Here is a 21,074-nt window from a genome sequence, read left to right on the forward strand (position 1 = left end):
ATGCCATTAAGCCTAGTGAACGGCTTTTGGGAATGAGATTATTTTTGTACGAGATGTTGGGACTGATTTGAGGAAATAATGAAGCCATGATGGCTGGAAAATAGGTAAACACAAGGGATATGCTGCCGAAATTTTTACTTGAATGCTAGTTGGATTTACTTGTGATTTGAGCGAAGGGCTTTTGGGTTGTTGAGCCTAGGTCTTCATGTTATCTTTTCGTTTCCAAAAATCATGTTTTGCACCCTTGCTTTAGTAATTATTTGGCGAGGCATACGACTGGTAGTCGAGCCTCACATGTGCATTCCGTATACTCGATTTTTGAAAGAGGAACCTTCAATTGTTTTCCTTGGATTATTTTAGGGTTTCTTGGTGATTAAAGCTCTCTTTTGGGAGGTATCTGTACTGACCCCGGTGAGTGTACCACTCCCCTTATTTGTTGATTAACTTGGGGTCTGTATATGCAATCTGTGATATGATCGAATGTACTATCTGTTTATTCTGGTTGAGACGAGGGTGTACTTTATCACACTCGTTCTCTTGTCTGTTCATATGCCAATTTACTATGTAAAATTTGAATCTGTTATCTGTATCTGTATCTGTTCGGACGTCGTTTGGAGGCTGGTATCCAACGACCTTTCTGTGACCTCTGAGCTCAACACCTGTGGCTAGTTACTCAAGTCGGGCCGGCAAGGGCCTGGTCGATTAGATAACAAACCACGGTAGTCTGTTTTGGGATCTTTGGGTATTGAGACCCTTGATTCCGGTTTACTCGAGTAATACCATAGTGCAAGTGTTTGGATTTCGGGCCCGGTGGGGGTATGTGAGGAGGAAGGAATCGAAGAAAGTGGAGTCTACGGTATTGGTTACTTCTGTAACGTTGACGGAGTGTCAACTATTATTTCGATCAAGCTTCGGTGACGCAAATGGGAATTTGGCTCCTGAGAGCCACCTGTATCCTTCCTATGTGAATCATTGGTTCCTTTACTTTACATCTGGCATGTGTATCTGATTTGTTAAATGTGAAATGCCATGATTTTACTGCTATATGTCTGGTACCTCATTGAGCGCAAGCTCACCCCTTTCTGTTCCTTTTTGTTTTCCTTACAGGAAAATAAATACTTTTGGGACTGGATTTGACAATTGGTTGCCGAATTGAGCTAGTTGGGCATATCTTTTGTATAGCTCATTGATTGAAACCCTAAATGTACTTTTGGGGCGTTTTCTCTTTTGATTTGGCAAACCGTGTATATATTAACTTTTGAAAACTCTTGTATGACACTTTGGATTGTAATTGCTAAAGTTCAAGATGTGAATGTTTGCTTGATATTTGGTTGGGTTCTGACGGGTCGGTTACTAGTCATGGCCGACTCCGGATTTCATTTTTTTTATTTTGGGTTATTTTGCCATTTTGACTTGTTTACGCGCGTTTGTAAGTTCCGGAACGCGATAGACCGCTCTAAACTGCACCGTTAGTCCTGACGAGAGCTGGGCAGGCAGTCCGCTAACCCCTTTGGTTCGCCTTAGGGGAAAGTGGGGCTGTCACAACATGAAAGTTGTAGGAAATGATGTTGTAGCACATGAAAAGACAAAAATACCCCTGACTGCCATAGGTAGAGCTCTGTGGACAGTGTTGACATTTCACCAATCTGACCGCGTCTGTTCCCCCTGATCCGTACTGAATTAGCCTTTGACCAAAATACAGAAGTTGTAGTGCTATGTCTTAGCTTTCCAACAGCCCTGAAAACACCTCAATCGGACTTCGGTAGCCTGAGTTATTGTCGTTTAAGTATAGTACAGTTAACTAGCCTGATTGTGGGATTCTAGTTCTGTAATTTGAAATTTTGATCTGGTTACACTACGAACTGGACTGAGTGGTCTTCATCAAAGTTGTAGCCCTTTATCTTAGCTTCGAAATGGTATAAAATTCACACCAATTTGATAAGCGTAGCTTTGGTTGTGTCCGATAAGCTAAGCAACGTCAAATCTGTCTTTTGTTTTATGGCTTAAACTTTATTTCCGGACATTTTCCTAGCTTGATTTTGTACTTGTACGACATTGAGCCTATTGAACGGCTATTGAAATGAGATTATTTTGTGTGTGAAGTTGGGGCTGATTTGAGGAAAAATGAAGCCATGATGGCTGGAAAAGTAAGGAAATTTAGGGGGAAATACTGTCCAATTTTCTAGACCGTCTGATTTCTTTAAGTTGGAGTTGCATTGTGGTAGAATGAGGGGGTTTGGGGTTGTTTGTAACTCTCGTACCAACTATTATCCGTTTGTTCAAAAATTGCATTTTATTCTTTTGTACTCGTATATAACTTGGAAAGGCACCCGACTAATAATCGAGCCTCACTTGTGCATTCCGTTTACTCGGTTTTGGATGTGGAAACTTCAACTACTTTACCTTTGTTATTCTTAGGGTTTCACGGTGATTAAGGCCACTTTAGGTGAAAATTTTGACGTACCTGTACTTGAACTGGTGAGTGTACCACTCCCCTCATTTGTTGCTTAACTTGGTTTCTGCACCTACAATCTGTGATTTGAATGACTGTACTATCTGTTTATTCTGTTTGAGACGAGGGTCGACTTTATCACACTCGTTCTCTTGTCTGTCTGTATGCCTATTTACTGTGTATAATCTGTTATGTGACGCCCCGAAAAGTATGAGTGCGAGAACCCGAAAATTTTCTAATTTTCTAGGGTTTCTTTTATTTAATCGCCCGCCTTTTCTACAGTTTCTTTATTAGAAAAATTCTCCAGATAAAGTTTATGAGCAAAGATAGTTTTAAAATGATTTTTCTAGTATCGGTTAGTTTTTGAGAAATTACGAGCGTATTTTGGACGTGGGACCCGCTAGTGCGGTAAATGCATTATATTTTTGACAACTTGTTGGAATTTTGTATTAAGTGATATTATTTTACAAAGTGTTAAGATATTTGTATTGGAGAAACAAAAAGATAAGTTTTAAACCTAAAGGTGACAAGTGTCACCATAAGATTTAGTCTTGAGTTTGACTACTATTCATAACTTTACCATTTAATTAAAATTGGCCAAAAATCTCTTCATTTTGCAAGCTTCTTGGCCGAATTCTCTTGCTCAAAAAAGGGAAGAAAAGCTCTCAATTTTCTAGTCTCCAATCTTGCCCAATCTTTCAATTAAACCGATTAATCTTCCAATTACTCCATAAAACCTCTTAGTTTGGTGGAGTTGAGCTTGGTTGTGAAGTTGTTTGGAAAGCTAAGGTGACTAGTTGCTCTATCTCTTGTATTGCTAAGGTGAGTTGTGAAGGACCCCTCTCCTTCCTCTAATGATGTTCAATTCACGATTGGTGGTGGTATAAGATGCACTTTTATGGATTATATCTTGATTTTTGGTTGAATTGGTGAAGTTTTATAATTATTGGGGATTTTTCTGTTTTCATATGGACATGATTGTGTGGCTATATATGATGATTGGAAATGATGTTTAAGGACTCTTTGAGGTGGAAAAAGTGGTTAATTGCAAACAATTTCTGTTTTGGAAGAAATTTTGGAAAGTTAGGGTTTATGATGATAACATTCTGCCCGAATTTGTAGCTCATAGATAGAGGCCGAATTGGCCTTGGCTTAAAACATGAAAGTTGTAGGGAATGATAGTTTAGAGGTGCCTACAAAATTTCAGGTCAATCGGAGTAGCGTAGCTTGAGAAAAGTCGAAATTACTTTTGCTGTCCTGGTTTTACCCGAATGTAAGAATTGCGGTTGTAATTGATTGTTTTGGTTGGGAATGCTTCCGAATTGGTTGTTGAGGTCTTCTGATGAAATGTAGCCCTGTTTCTTAGCTTTCAGCTGGTTTTAGAATTTATGGATTTGGACTTAGGTAGCTTGATTTATAATGTTTCCGCTAGAATGCGTTCTGTGAATCTGTTTTTGCAGTTCTGGTGTAGTAGATTGCATTTTTGACCTAGTTACACTCGAAACTGGGTTGAGTGACCTTCTGCAATATTGTAGCCCTATCTCTTAGCTTCGAAACGGTGGGTCTTGTACCTTCATCAGACCATCATAGTACCTTTGGTGCCATTACCGCAAAATGATATCAAAAACTATTTTTCTGGTTTTGAGCTTCACTTTCATTTCCGGACTTTTCCCAAGCTTGACTTGTACTAGTACTACTTGAAGCTTGCTGAATGGCTATTGGATGAACTTGTTGTTGTGTGTGTACCTTTGGGATTGGCTGAGGAAATAATGAAGCCATGATGGTTGGAAAAGTTAGCAAATTCAGGGGAAGTGCTGTCCGAACTTTGAAGGGACTTGTTTGCATTGAGTTTGTGATCTAAGGCTTGGATTTGAGCAAGGCAATGCTATATGATGGATAGTTTCGGAGCCGTGGAGGTGAGTGACCCTAAACGATTTCCAAAGTACTTGTGAAATGTTTCTTGCATTATTTATTCGATTGCATATCATGCGTGCTTGCATGTGGATTCATGACATGATTTGGCTTCAATGAGTTCTGGGAAAGTTCAATGAGTGTCAACTACTACGTGATCAAGCTCCTGATGATGAATGGAAGTTGGCTCCTGAGAGCCATCCGTATCCTTATGCTTTGGAATGATTATTGCTTATTGGATTATTGTTGACTTTGAAAAACTTTTACACTCGCTCATTTTGAGATTTCTACTTGACGTGTTATTGCTCACGTTTATGGACTCTTCATGCTCGTTACTTTGCTATATCGAAAACTTGTACTTATAAATAATGGTCAATTTGCTATTTGGAACCTCACTGGGCTTTTAGCTCATACCACGCTATTTGTTTTCCTTACAGGGGGTACGAGCGAGGCATGAGACATGTAAAGACTAGCATAGTCTAGTTGTTTTGACTTTTGACTTTTGACTTGTACTCGCACTATTCCTCGAATAGAATGTTTTGTAGTTGGATTGTATACGCCTTGAACCAGTTTGAGTATATTGAGACTTTGTACCTTGATTTGTATCAATGTAAATTATAAGTTTGAATTGTGGATGTTATTCATGGTTCATGAATGTGTGCACATGATTTGAGTGAGTGAGTCCTGGCGAGAGCTGGGCAGGCGGTCTGCCAAACCCTTTGGTACGCCTCAGGGGGAGGTGGGGTCGTCACAGGGATCATGGATCAGAGTGGCGCAGTGGAAACGTGGACGCTTCGCTTTTGATATGTAAATGTTGGAACATTTGAGTTATATTTGATGTAATATTTGAGATTTATATTGTAATTCATTTGAGGAATGTAATGAACGACTGAGTCCCGGCGAGAGCTGGGCAGGCGATCCGCCGAACTCTTTGGTTCGCCTTAGGGGAAGGTGGGGCTGTCACATGTTATCTGTATCTGAGTCTGTTCGGACGTCGTTTGGAGGCTGGTATCCAACGACCTTTCTGTGACCTCTGAGCTCAACACCTGTGGCTAGTTACTTGAGTCGGGCCGGCAAGGGTCTGATCGATTAGATAACGAACCACGGTAGTCTGTTTCTAGGAATCTTTGGGTATTGAGACCCTTGATTCCGGTATACTCGAGTATTACCACTTCTGTTTCTGTTGAGGTGTTCGGACCCGGTAAGGGGTATGTTTGGTGGACGGAATTTGGTGTAAAGTGGGGTCTACGGACATGTTGGTTCTATATACGTTGACGGAGAGTCAACGGGTTTGGATCAAGTTCTGCCATGGAAATCTAGCTCCTGAGAGCCACCTGTATCCTTCCTATTTGAATCATTGTGTCTAACTGCTTTACTTTATATCTGGCATGTATACCTGATTGGTTAAACGTGAAATGCCAAGATTTGACTGCTATTATTTTGGTACCTCATTGAGCGTAAGCTCACCCCCTTCCCGTTATCTTTGTTTTCCTTTCAGGAGCAAACTTTGAATCCATGATCTTGGAAGAAAGGGCCGAGCTAGTGTAATTAATATTTTGTTAAGTTCTTTTGCAACCGAAACCCGAATCATATTTTAAGTGTATGAATACTTTGGCTTGTATTGTAGTTTAGTTAATTTGCCAAAGATGTGACGACCCCACTTCTCCCAAGGGCGAACCCAAGGGTATCGGCGGGCCGCCTGCCTAGCTCGCGCCAGGACTCAAAACTTAAAGCAATAAAAGCCAGAAAATCCAAAAGAGTACTATACATACTATATACAATCCCAAAAGAGTTATAATTACATTCTCCAAAAGTACCTGCTCTTACTATTACATCCGTATACTTACAACCAAAACCAAAAGGGAGACCCTAAGAAGGGTCCTAATACAAACCACCAGAATAAAAACAAACATCCTAAAAGTTCAACTATTACAAGCCAATCTACTAAACTAGTGTATGAGCCCCAAACGTACCCGCGTCGGCCCCTGCTAAGGAAAACAAACGGAATGGGGTAAGCTAAAAGCTTAGTAAGTAAACAGGGGCAAAAGCGTAAATTTCACGTAGCAACATTTACACAGTAAGAGTAAAGCAAAAGCAGAAAAGTAACATCACATAATAAGGATACGGGTGGCTCCAAAGCCAATTCATTTGCCATGCTTGATCTCCTGTCGACACTCCGTCGACCATAAATAAGGTCCGTAGAACTTCACTTGTACACCCACCGACACCTTATCACCCTCACTGGCCAGTCACCTCACAAACTTGCCCAGGCGAACGAAATCACAAACTTGAGCTTTAATCATAAGCTCGGGTCACAAACTTGGTGACCTCAAACCAAGTTGGACTGACTTCGACCAAGCCCTAACCGGCTCGAATAGTCCATCTAGGTATTGAGTTCAACCGCAAACTCACAAAATTCACAAAAGTATTCAAAAGTCACCCCGAGCCACAAGCTCAAGGGTTTTTGTTCCAAAATTTCTCACATACATATGTCATGTACAAATTGGTGCGTAAATTAGGGTCTAGATCGAGTGCGATAAAGTACACCCTCGCCTAGGTACCCTTTTTACACATAACGAAACACATAAACAACTAACACATAAGAGCGGCCTGAATACTTACTCAAAATACCAAAAGTAGTATAAATGCGGAATTCACTTTGTGTGTTGGCTAGTAGTGGGCCCCACCGGCACCGCCTAGCTCACCACTGTCTGAAATCGAAGATTATGTCACAATATATCACAAACGGCAACTAACGTACTTGAAATAAGCCAAACGGCAAAATTGGCACGCGCAAGTGCGGAAACGGCAAAACGGCCGCACACGTCCGCGCAGAACGGCAAACGGAAATGGCCAAGTCGGCCATCTCAAACCGTTTTGGTCAAAATTTAGGCTAGGAATATCAGATCAAGGTACATGAGGTACCGTTACGAAGCTAAGAGGAAGGGCTACAATGTTCATGAAGACATCGCAACCCAGATCTCAATGGGTATAGGTGAAAATTGCGTGAAACAGTTCCAGCTGTTTCATTGCGAGTTACCAAACAGGCCCTGTTTGCAAGGCCGTAACTCACGGCTCAGAAATCGAAATTAAGAAATTCCAAAGGCATTAGAAAGCTGAGACATAAGGCTAAAACTTTCATGTTTTGGCCAAGACCTGAATCTATTCAGAACAAAACAAAATTCGAGTGCCAAAGTACCCGTCAGAACTGTCCAAATACAAGGCAGTTCTGACGAGCGATATTGTTTTGATCATAACCGGAGCTACGGAACTCGGTTTTCGACGTACTTTATACCGTTTCGAAGCTGAGATCAAGATCTAAACTTCTTATGAAGGAGTCGGCACCCATATCGAACTCTATAAAAATCGAAAAGTCATGGGCAGAAACAAAATCAGAAAACGCGTAGAACCAGAGGGTCAAAACAGGCTTGAGCATTTCGTCGATAACTCAGGCTACGCTAATCCGATTGACCTGAAATTTTGTAGGCATACTCAGGACTCAAGGGGCTACGACTTTCATGTTTTACGAAACTTCTGAATCAGCACGGAACATTAAGAAAAATGGAGCTCAAGTTCAGGTTCTGGGTTGCCCTGTTTACCCATTTTGCCGGTTTCAAATGTCGCAAACATATGGTTCGTTTTCATGGTTCTTATGCAGGTTTTTCAACCACTTTTGTACCAAATAAACACACATATACTAACATCTAACTGGCCTACAAATGGTCCGAAATTCCCCTCCCAAGTCAATACCAAATTTAACAATCATCAACCACAATCCCTAACCAAATTTCATTTGCACCAATGAACTTAATCCAACCTCTCACTAACCAAACTCTATCTCACTAACCATAAGCTAAGCTAAATTAGCCTAATGGAGTTTAGGGTTTCTTAACCCAAATCAGCTTTTTGCAAGTAACCAACCAAATCAAGTGAGGCAATTCATCAAACATAACCACTACAAGTCCATTTCTCAACTAAAACAAGTAAGGAAAGCATTAGCAAGAAACCCAAATTCTTTCCTCTTCTTGGCCGAATTTTCAGCAACCAAATAACACTAAAATTAACCAAAGTACTCCATAAAAACATGTGATAGGCATAAGAGGTACCACAATCAAGCACAACTAGGGTCCTATGCCAAAATAACCACTAGTTCATCAAACAATATCAACTTAAGTCTTCAAATAGACTTTCTTACCTTTGATTCAAGCTTTGTAGATGATCACCCACAACAATCAAGTGCTCAAGTTGTTTCTCCAAGGTCCAAACTCAAGATTGAAGAACAAAAATGATGCACCAAAGCAAGCTTTCTTTTTTCTTCTCTTCTCACGGCTCTCACTCTCTCTCTCGGCTCTTCCTTTCTTTTTTTCTTAGTTTTGTTTTCTCTTGTTTCTTATAAGTTGTAAGACAACATATAGTCAAAGCTTTGGGAGATATTTCTTATAGCTAACCAATCACAAAAATGCTTTATTTGTTGTTTTCACCCTTGCACTTCAACTTTCTCTTTCATATACATTTTCCCTCAAACATTTGATAACCTTTCAATTTACTCCATAAGTCATAACTTATTCTAATCTAAAACATATAATCACGCTTAATTATTTCACTAATCACTTTCTCATCTTAGTCACTTACACTTAAGCATACTTTATCCCACATAAAAGTAGTTAAACAATAACCTTTTTGTCAAGGGCAAAATTAGGGTTAAACCCACTTAAAACTTCTAATAAATCATAACATTAGGGATTTTGCTCACTTAGGGTTTCTAACCTTCTTAAAATTAATTAACCTATACCAAATGGATTAAATCCTATACCTTCCCACACTAGTGGGTCCCACATCCGATATACGTTCTTAATTTCTCAAAAACTAACTAATACTAGAAAAAGCATCTAAGAACTATATTTACTCATAAATTAGGGTTTTCTTCTTAGCCCTAACCCTAATATCAACTTATGAACGGTCTGGGTCCTCACAAAAGACTCCGATGTAAATATATGTATACGTGTTTAACCTTGTCTATTAAGTGTATTCAGTTGAGATTATGATTTTATGGTTTGGTAAGCATGTTCTCACCTTAGTAGTCTCCGATTATTCATTTTCTTTGGGTCCTATCGCGCGTGCTATATTGGGTTTGTGTGATTCGACTCCGTAGTCCTGGCGAGAGATGGGCAGGCGGTCCGCCGAACCCTTTGGTTCGCCTTAGGGTGAGGTGGGGCTGTCACACAAGTGATTTAGGAGAAGCTATATTTTTAAGTGAGGGTTCTCACACTTAACATGTACTAACTTATACCAAGAAAATGAGTTAAAACTTGACTCACTTATAAAAATATCTAGAAAATTAAGGTAATGAAGTAAAGTAAAGACAATGCGCTCATAGAAATATGATAAAATAAAGATAATTTCCGGGGTTCTCACATTCTCCTTATAAAATATTTAGGTTTTGGCAAAAATTTTAGCTTATATATCCTTCCTAAGGGGAACTCAAATACCCTAAACAATTCTAAGTTCAATTCAACCAAGAATCACCGTTCAAGTTCCGATTTCACTCGCTTAAACTTCAAGAAGTAAAACGGACAGCACTTCCTTTGTGTTTCCCTAATTTTCCCGTCATTTTGAAGGCCACATTTCCATCTCAAATCAGCCCAAATCGACACCACAAGTTATAAGATAAATTCGGTTCTCATACTAACCAAAAAACCATCCAATTAAAGCTCACTTCAATCATATATACATCACAATAGCAAAGCTGGAAAATCTCTAATAAAGCTGGAATTTCCTATTTTAAAGCTAAAACGTCACAATAAAGCTAGCAATCACCTCACAAGTCCATAGCCAAGCTCAATACCAACATATTATGGATAAATAACATAAATCAAGGCTGAAAAATCATAACCCTAGGCTGAAATTTCACCAAATCTAGGTTATCATCCATAAAATTCCAAGTTTCAATTCATCTTCACCATAACTTGCAAGAATAAGAAAGAGAAGGGAATTTGTTCATCTTATACCTTCAACCCCTTGAAGAAAGTGAAGAAACCAAGGCTTCCTCTCCAAACACTCTCCGCTACAAGCCTCCTTGCTTCCTTAGTGCTAGTTTGTTCGATTTAGTTTTTGTGATTCCAACTCAAACAAGGCAAAATCAAGATGAAAATGGAAGTTTTTCTCCTCTCTTTTCCTCTCCAATGGTTCGGCCAAGCCAAGAAAGAAATGAAGCAAAATTGGTCCAAAAGAAAGATAAGGAAGAAAGTTGTCTTGGTCAACTGGTCTTGGATCATTGACACTTGGCAATGCCAAGTTTTTCCTCTTTTTTTTTGTTTTCTTTCCTTTTCTTAGTCAATAATTTTGGCTGGCTTTAGGGTTAATTTAGGGAGAATTATATGAAATAAAATCAAGGAGATTAGGGTAAGAAGGTATTGGTCAAGTGGTGTACTCAACCAGTAACAAACAGCGCACGTCGGTTCAAGCCTACTTCCTTAACTCTCTTGTACTTTTGTTTTAACTAATGATTCACTAACTTACTTTTAGCACTTCTAACCACACACTTTCTCTTACTTAATACCCACTCTTATCCACCAAATTTAGTACACACATCTCACCACGTGATCACACTACAAAAATGCACAAAAACTCTAGTTTACTCTAACTATAAAAGTAAAAGTAAAACTTTCGATTCTATTATTTATTACAACTATTGAGGGAGTAAATTAGTAGTAAAAGGAATTATAAATTAACTTATTCAAAATAAAAGAGGATTATAAGAAAATATAAGCAAATTTTCAAGTCCTCACAAAGTGTGTTTTATTAGTTAATTTTAGTGTGTTTTAACTACTTTTATAGCTAATTAACTAGGATTTTAGTGAAAATGTACATTTTGTGGGTTAAAATGTGAAAATTGCATTTCTATGGATTTTAATGGCAAAAATTTCATGTTTTTGTAGGTTTAAGTATTTAATCATCAAATGGAGTGAGTTGAGAAGATAATTGAATGATTGATATGGCTTGAAGTGATAAAAAGAGAATATGAAGTGCAAGAGATAAAAAGCAACTTAGTATACAAGAAGCAAGTTTCACAGCTTTCACACCTTGTGGTATTTTGGCTATGTCTTCAGCTACAATGATCGGATTGAGGTGATTCTTAAACCACTATGAAGCTCAAAGATAGATCTACATTTGGTATGAAGACATCAAAGTCCAGTTGTGAGGACTTGCAAAATTCCATATATTTTTCTTACAAATTCCCTTTTATTTGGAAATTATTACTTTATAATAGCCTTACTACCCAATCACCCCACAATAAGTGCAAATGAACATAGAATTAAGGGTTTTCCCTTTCGTTTTCAAGTTATCGCAAATTAGGGTTTTTACGCCTATCCGTGGTGTGACTATCCGGTATGAAGTGGGGATCAAATTGGGTGAGTAAGAGTGAGTTTTAGATGATATTAAGTGTGTGATTAGAAGTGATAATAATAAGTTAGTGAATTATAAGATAAAACCCTAGTATACGCGATTTAAAGAAAATCGGCTCGAACCGACGGGTATCGTTCACTACCAATTGAACACACCACTTGACCACTACTTTCTTACCATAAAACCTCATTGATATTAGTGCAAAATATCAGCCCATACTCAGCTTAGGTTGGCCGAAAATGTTGACCAAAAAAACAAGGGAAAAGAAAAAATTTGAGAGTTAATCTCCAAGCGACAAGTGGCGGTCATCTAAAGGTTGTTGACCAACTAATTTCTTCCATATTTATCACCAAAAAACCACTCAAATTGCTCTTCATTCCACCATACCAGCCATGAGAGAGAGGGAGAATAACAAGAGAAAGAGAACTTCAATTTCATCTTGGGTTGAGCTTGATTGAGTGAGAAAACAAGAAAACTAAACCGATTAACTCATAAATTGAGAGGTTAGGAAGCTTGGGGAGCTAAATTTCACATGGAGAGGTGAAAGATATCTCTTGCAAGCCCTTTTATTGAGGTATTATGGCTGACCATCCTCTCCCTTTCCCTTAGTCTTGTTTGAGTTATGTAGTAACTTGTATTCTTGCTTTGTGATGCCTAATCTAAGTGATTTTGATGATTGTAGTGGTGAATTTTGAGTTAGGGTTTTGAATGGTTCACTTATAATTCTTGTTGTTTGGATGGTATATGGTGTATATAATCTTGTATAGGAGGTTGTGGTAATGGTTTAAGCTGGAAATGTGAAGTTTACCCTTTGAATTCACCAAATTCCAGATTGGAGTATTCATGTGACCCTGTTCTGACCGGTTCTGTTTGACCATGATGGAGGTTGAATTAGACTTAGCACAAAACATAAAAGTTGTAGGAAATGATGTTTTATAGCTTCCTGTAAAATTTCAGCTCAATCCGAGTACTGTATCATGTGAAAATACAAAAATACCCCTGACTGCCATAGGTAGAGCTTTGTGGACAGTTTTGACATTTCACCAATTTGACCGCATTTGTTCACCCTGATCCGTACTGAATTAGCATTTGACCAAAACATGGAAGTTGTATTTCTATGTTTTATCTTTCCAACGCCCCTGAAAACGTCTCAATCGGACTTCGGTAGCCTGAGTTATTGTCATTTGAACATAGTGCGGTTAACTAGCCTGTTGGTGAGATTCTGGTTCTGTAATTTGAAAATTTGACCCGGATACACTATGAACAGGGTTAAGTGGTCTTCATCAAAGTTGTAGCTCCCTGTTTTAGCTTCAAAATGGTATAAATTTCACCCCAATATGATAAGCGTAGCTTCGGTTGTGACCGATACGCTAGGAGACGTCGAATCTGCCTTTTGTTTTATGACTTACATCTCATTTCCGGACATTTATTTTCTAGCATGATTTTGTACTTGTATGACATTGAGCCTATTGAACGGCTATTGTAATGAGATTATTTTGTGTGTGACTTTGGGACTGATTGAGGAAATGAATGAAGCCATAAATGGCTGGAAAATAGGTAAATACAAAGGGCATGCTGCCCAAATTTACGCTCGAGGGCTAGGAAGATATACTTGCGACTTGAGTAAGGCTTGAGAGTGAATACCACTTGAACCATCTAGGATATTTACGTCTTCTTTTATCGAGGTATATAAGTTAGAACTTGGCCGAACTTGTACCCTTGGGAAATGAAATAGCGACTATTAGAAATACGTCTTCCTCGTTCTTTCGACTCAAATGGTATTTCCAAGTATAATTGTTACAAAATTTCACAGTTTGAAAAGCGAGCAAGTGTTTCACGAATATTCTCCAAATGAATTTCAATTACTTGATTCTTATTGAATGAAACGTTTAAGTTTCGAACCTTAGTCGCTTTTCAAAGTTTTTAAACAAAGTTTTATTGCAGATTTGGACTCCAAACCCGGAGTACAACCCAGATGTGATCACTAGAGGCACTACATTTTGGTGAGTGCTTCCAAATATCTGATTGAACTTGACATTTGTGTTTAATACTTGACCAATGTAATTACATGATTTATAAGTGAATTGATAGGGCAAGAGTGTACTTTATCGCACTTGCCCTTGTGAGAACCCGTAAAACCCTAATATTTTCCTAGGGTTTATTACCCTTTAATTGCTTATATTTTTGCATTTTCGGGCTTAGAAATATTTTCTGGTAGATTTTATGCTTAATTATAGTTTTAAGATGATTTTTCTAGTATGGGAGAATTTTTAGAAAATTAAGCATATATATTGGACGTGGGACCCACTAGTGCGATAAGTTCGGAAAAATTCGGCCAATAAGGTTAAGTTTCGGATACTGTGTACAATTTATCGGGTGTTAAGAGATAAGTAGAGAGTGAGATTTGATTGATGTGAGAGAGAAAAGAAAGGATTGGAATGCATTTAATGAGTGTGACAAGTGTCACAATCTCATTGGTTGGACTTTAAGAATTACTATTCACTTTCTTGACTTTTTTGACCAAAGGATTAAATATCAAAAATTCACAAAATTTCCTCATTTTTCTTTCTCCTTGGCCGGCTCTCTCTCACTCTCTTGCAAGAAGAAGAACTCTTCAATCTTCAAGCTTTCTACTAGCAAATCATCTAAATCAACCAAATAAACAAGATTCCACTCCATAAAATCCTACCTTCTAGTGCTAGTAAGGGTTGTAGTGAAGTTGTTTTGAAGAGCAAAGGTGTCCACAATCTCTCTTTCCCTTGTTTCTTGGTAAGTGATGCTACAACCTCTTCCCTATACCTAATGATGGTTATATTATGCTTAGAAGTGGCTAAAGTGATGGATTATATGATTTATTTCTTGGTTTGGCTTGATTTGGTGAAGTTTTCCATTTTATGATGAATTTTCTGGTTTCATATGATTTTGATGTTGTGGACTAGTATGATGGTTGGTAATAAGGGGCTTTGGCTTTAGTAGGTGTGAATTGTTGTGAAATGCAATCAATTTTGGATTTGAATGGAATTGTGAAAAGTTAGGGTTCATGAACCCCTAATCTGCCCGAAATTTTAGGTCATAGCTAGAGGCCGAATTGGACTTTTCTCAAAACATGAAAGTTGTAGGTATTGATGATTTTAGTGTGCCTGCAAAATTTCAGGGCAATTGAACTAGTGTAGAGTGAGTTATGCCGTTTTTACTGTTGCTGTTTTTGGTGCACAGAATGTCCGAACTGCGATAGTAATTGCCTGTTTTGACTGGAATTGGTTTGGATTTTGAAGTTGGTGTCTTCTGAGGAAATGTAGCTGGATGTCTTAGCTAACTTATGCCTTTGGAATTTCGGCATTTGGACCTGTGTAGGCTGAGATTGACTTATTACAGTTTTGTGTGTTTTGCAAACCTGTTTTGGTAATTCTGGTTTGGTATTTGGTACTTTTGACCTAGTTGTGCTAGGATTTGGACTGAGAGGCCTTCTACATTGTTGTAGCTCTGTTTCTTGGCTTCGAAATGGTGGGTCTTACACCCCCATCCGACATTTGTAGTGAGAGTTGTGCCATTACCGCATTATGAGGTCAAATCCGGTTTTCTTATCAAGGCTTAGGTTAAAGCCCTTTCTTAATTACTGGTTTGCTTTCATGCTTGTATATGTTTATAAAACCCTATTGGGGTTGTGAATTGGTGTTGTTTATGGCTCGGTATGGTTTCTTGTTTTATGATATTATGAGCCTATGGAACGGCTCTTGACATGAAATGCTTATATGTGTGTGTTGGGTTGTGATTGAAGAAAAATAATGAAGCCTTATGGCTGGAAAATTTGGTAAACACAAAGGGCATGCTGCCCGAATTTTTACTCGAGATTTAGAAAACTATATTCTCGACTTGAGTAAAGGTTAAGTATTTAACACTTGAATTTCCATGCATGAAACCCTATTGGGCGATAATTGGTTTGACTTTATGACTCGTTATCGAGTCTTATGGTATTTGTTTACATGTTCTAGGGCGTGACGATAGCTCACGACGTCTTGGTGATCGTGGTGCATGAAATACCACTTTCTTGCTTGGTGAGTATACTACTCACTTACTTGTTATAATGTGGCTTTGTGCTATGTGTATTGATGCCTTGAAGGCTTAATTGGTTATTGGAAATGATTGAGGTGAGGGTGTACTTGACCGCCCTCACCCCTTGTGATTCCATGCATGGCTAGTGCTTGCATTACTGAATTACTGCACTTGATATATGAAATACTGAATTCCATTCATGGAAACTGATTTGGTATCATTTGGGCGAATGTCCAATGGCTTTACTGTATCACTGAGCTCAACCCCGTTTGGTAGTCAATTGGAACGAGCCGGCGAGGGCTTGGTCGTGAAAATTGTCATGCCACGGGGACTGTACTGTGGAATCTTGTGGTAATGAGACCTTTGGTTCCGGTATACTCGAGTATTACCAAAATGACTGAATGGAGTGCGGACCCGGTTGGGGTATGATAGTTGGACGGTTGGATGTAAGTGATGTCTACGGATGGTTACTTTTCATTGACGGAGGGTCAATGAGGTTGGATCAAGATTGCAAGCGTGGAAATGGGCTCTTGAGAGCCGACCGTATCCTTTTCCGTTTTGTTTTACTGCTTATTTGTGCACTTTAAATGAAAGTTCATCCTTATGTGACTTTGGTTGCTTATGTAGTAGTATACCACTGGGCTTTAGCTCATTCCGTGTTATTTGTTTTCCTTACAGGGATATAATTACTTTTGAGAATGGATTGGATAGTCACTTGCCAAGTTGAGCTTATAAATGTCTTTTGTATAGCTCTTGAAATGAAGCCTTAATGTGTAACGGGTTCATTTCCTTTTGATAGGCGAACTGAATATGTACTTCCTTTATGAATGTCTGTGGCATGCCACTATGGTTGTAAATGTTGGATTTCAATGTGTATATGTTAAATTGATGTTTGGATTCTTCTATCCAGGCCACTATTCAGTTTTCCATTTTTTTTTTATTTTGCTATTTTGATACTTATGGCTTGTCCGAGCGCACTTTTGTTTTCCCGAAACATATTCGAACGCGTGTAACTGTACCGTAGTCCTGGCGAGAGCTGGGCAGGCAGTCCGCTAACCCCTTTGGTTCGCCTTAGGGGAAGGTGGGGCTGTCACAGCCCTAATGTGATTTGTTCTTGTACATCGATTGCAATTGACTTGTTATACATGCATATGAATTGTATCTTGCCTGGAATTCCAGAAACCCTGTGGCGAGTTAGTCGAGTCGAGCCGGCAAGGGCCTGGTCGATTAGATAATGAATCCTGGGTAGTTAGTGATGTCGAGTGGAGTGTTATCTCCTCGACTAATCGATATACTCGAGTATTACCACCAGTGTTTATTGTGGAGTTCGGGCCCGGTAAGGGGTTTGGTCGGTGGACGGAGATTAGAGTTAAGTGGTGTTCTACTGGACTAGTTTCTTACTTGAAAGTTGACGGAGTGTCAACTACCAATCGATCAAGCTATGGTGGAGCCGATATATGAGCAACTGTATCCTTATATGTGAAATGCGGAAAATTTATTCTTTGACTATATGAAGTGTTATTACTCATTTCTTGACTTGTTTTGCTCGCCATTTCACTATTATGCTACTTTTACTTTATTCGATGGTCAATTTGCTATTTGGAACATCACTGAGCTTTAGCTCACTCTATTAGTTTTGTTTTCCTTACAGGGGTACGAGCGAGACGTGAGACGTGTACAGACTAGCGTAGTCTAGTTATGTTGAATTTTGAAATTGTACTCACGCTAGCACCCGACTAGGGTTGTGTGTACTTGAATTGTAAAACCGTTAATGTATTTGAGCATGTATGAACCTTGTAGTTGGATCTGAGTACTGTTGTATATATTAAGCTGAAGGGATTGTGTTCTTTATTTTTCTACGTTAGAAAGTTATTTTCTCGAGCTTTACGTGAGTGAGTCTTGGCGAGAGCTGGGCAGGCGACTCGCTAAACCCTAGGGTACGCCCTAAGGGGAGGTGGGGTCGTCACACCAGTGTAGTCATTTTCATTGTCAAAAAGTTGAAATACAGAAGTGAAGCTCTGTTGTCAAAAGCTAAAACAGAGCTCTGGCTAGTCGAGAGTATTTTGGTCATTTCTCAGTTTACAGAGCTCCAAATAGGCTGATTCTTAAGGCTTTGGAAAGCTAACTCAGAAGGCTACAACTTTTATGTTTTGAATGAGCTAGTTTAGTCTCCATCATTGAGAAAATAGCAGTTGAAGTGGTGTCAATTCACAGAAGTGAAAACATGACTTCATGAATACATGGCTTGAAGTCACGTATTCCTCAATTTCGGCTGCAACTTGCTCTACAACTTGTGTTTTGTCAACACAAGCTTTTTGACCCATCTTCCAACAAGAATATCGGTGGAAACATCCCAAGACAGCTGCAAAAGAAGCTTTACAATTCAAATCTGGCATGTTTATGGGCTCAAGAGAAATCTTAACATGATTTAACACTTTGTCTTTTGCATGGAATTCCTCTATAAATAGCAGCCTTTGGGGAACATTTAAACAATTTTGGAAGGCTAGAGAAACTCACAAAAAATGTAATCTTCACTAGAATTTCCTTCGTTCATTAGTTACAGTAGTATAGTATAGGTAGTGTAGTTTTTCCTTCTTGTATTTGTAGCTAGATTTGGATGAAGATTGAGCAGCAAAGATGGAGAGATTGATCTCATGTGACAAGGGTGATATCTCTTCTACTACTTTTTCTCTTGTCTTTGATTTCATGTTTAGTTATAATACAAGTTTGGTTTTGTTTTTCATGTTTAGCTAAAGTTTATGCCTAGAGTTATGGATGAACTTTCTATATCTTGTTAGTGATGTTTACTTGGTTATTTGATGATATTATTTTGAGCAAGTTATTTATCACTTTTACTTTTCTAATCATGATTAACCGACCATTATGTGACGGCCCCACCTCACCCTAAGGCGAACCAAAGGATTCGACGGACCGCCTGCCCAACTCTTGCCAGGACTACGGAGTCGAATCACACAAACCCGATATAGCGCACGAACGAATCCCCAAGAGAACAAGCAATCGAAGACTACTAAGTTGAGAAACATGAGTTCTACACCGTAAGGTACCATGGTACTTCGATTAAACGCCTCAACGGAAACGAAAATAAAGACGAAAATGCAAATGGAAAGTGGACACATCACAATCCGGCCAAGATACAGCCGGATTTAGTGAACAGTTCCCGCCAGAGTTTTCTTTCCTTGTTCAAATACCGCGCTCGTCCGATCGTCCAATGGTTTCAAGTAGCATCTCAACAAACACAAAGGTACTATCTCAAATGAATACACTTAATGTACGTGATAAAACATTACATACATACATTGAAAACTTTACAATTAAAAGCGTGATACTTAAATAAAAGACAATAAGGGTTTTGTCAAATATGAAAAAACAATGTACATTTTTTCTGGGCTACAATATTCATTTGCAACCCTTCATTTTCTGAAGCTTCTTAGTAGATCTGTTTACTCTCAATTCCGCTTAGAAAGTCCATCTGATGAGCCTTGGATCATAAATTACAAATTTGAATCAAGCATTGATGGTTTATATGAGTAAAAGTAGAAAAAATAGCTGTTAAATCACACACTTGTTGCCCCAGGATGAATGAATTATAATTTCTTGAACAAAATATAGAGCTAGAACTATTAATAAGGAGGCTAATTTCAACCCAAGTTGTACATTTTCAAAACATGACTTTTGATGCCAGGACTGAAGAGTATATACTCCTGCTGGCCATTAACATCGTATGTTTACAATTACAATAATGGGGGGATTAGGTTCATGGAAACATTCTACACATTAAGGTTATTAATTTTTTTTTTTGAAACAAAAATTAGATCTTTCTTTTGTAAATTAATATGATTTGAAACATCCGAAGAAAGAAAAATTGCCTGGTTTTCTGTCACTAGCATATATTAAAGCAGAATGCTCAACAATTTTTCTCTTTGAAGGCAGGACATAATACCTCGTTGACAAATTGTAACAATGGCATGAAGAAAAAAAAAAAAAATACCCAACAACCGTGCAACTACTACTTCCTTGTAGCATGATGGAGAAAGATGGAATGGATAACCACTCAACATCTAATTCGTAGAATTTGAAATGGACAAACGAGTATAAACTCAAAATTGAATTACCAAACTTGAAGAACTTAAAAAAGGATAGCGGCTAATAGGCACTACATCAATTTACCCTTTAGCTATTTGGACGTCCTAATCCCCATTCCCCATGCATATATATAATTCAATGTTTGACTATAAGCCTTGATTCACCTACATTTCTTGAACGGAAAGCATGATTTCATTGGAGAAATGGTCGACAATTTGCTCCTCTCCGCAGCATTTGGACTCACATTCCTTCAACTCCCCTCCCCCTACCCCTTAACCCCTCTCTCTCTCCAGCTTGAATTAAATCAACGAAAGTGCAAATGTGAGTCTTATGGAAGCAATCTTCAGCATCATCATTTTCATGCTAGTCTACAACAATATTCAATATGTCATCTTGTTGAGCTTTTTAGGCTACCTTAACTACAAGAACAAAGTCATATATTCCTTTAATTCCATATCTTCCATGCTTGTTCTATAATATCCCTCTCAACTCTTGTTTTTCTTCTTTCAGTAACATGTCTTTGAAGAATATTGGACATTTCTTGATGATCATTCTTTGGCTCTATTTTCTCTTGTTACTTTTCCACGGTTGGGAGGCTAGTAGCACCAGTTTTATCAGGCTACAGAGTGGAAAGATGCATCAATTTTCTACCTCTCACTACAACAGGAAAGCAATGGCGCCAAGCAAGTTCGACTTCACCCCATTTCTTCATCATCACCACCGCCACCACCACCACCGCCGTGATCATCATCATAGACATATTGCGGTCGAGCGTGAGCCGCCTGATGATGGAAGCGGGCTCGATCCACTTTATGGTATTGATAAACGTCTTGTTCCAACTGGTCCCAATCCACTACACCATTGAGCTTGTCACTGTTTCCTTTTTGTTGTTTTTCACCGAGCAAAAGGGTGCTGAATATTGTTGATTTTCTTCATTGAATTGTAGTATTACTATCTCAGACATAGTATTTATCAACCTGATGTTCACATCGAATCATTAGATGTTGAGTCACTAATTTGGATAATTACTTTAACTCTCTACATCTTTTTAGTGATTATGTGAAGAAATTCATACATGTTCTCCGGGATAGTTTATTTAGATGCAATCTGATATATTCAATGCAGATTGATTACTTAATTAATCCGC

The 21,074-nt window shown here is 38.5% G+C and overlaps 1 protein-coding gene across 1 annotated transcript; it reads left to right on the plus strand.

Annotated features, from left to right (window-relative positions):
• The first annotated feature begins 20,441 nt into the window (after positions 1-20,441).
• LOC113755096 (protein FON2 SPARE1-like) lies at positions 20,442-20,792 on the plus strand. Its single transcript, XM_027299165.1, has one exon. The coding sequence runs from the start codon at positions 20,442-20,444 to the stop codon at positions 20,790-20,792; it is 351 nt and encodes a 116-aa protein (XP_027154966.1).
• The last annotated feature ends 282 nt before the right edge of the window (positions 20,793-21,074 follow it).

The sequence above is a fragment of the Coffea eugenioides genome, unplaced genomic scaffold, assembly GCF_003713205.1.
Source record: "Coffea eugenioides isolate CCC68of unplaced genomic scaffold, Ceug_1.0 ScVebR1_1192;HRSCAF=2006, whole genome shotgun sequence".
In the NCBI taxonomy this organism is placed as follows: domain Eukaryota; kingdom Viridiplantae; phylum Streptophyta; class Magnoliopsida; order Gentianales; family Rubiaceae; genus Coffea; species Coffea eugenioides.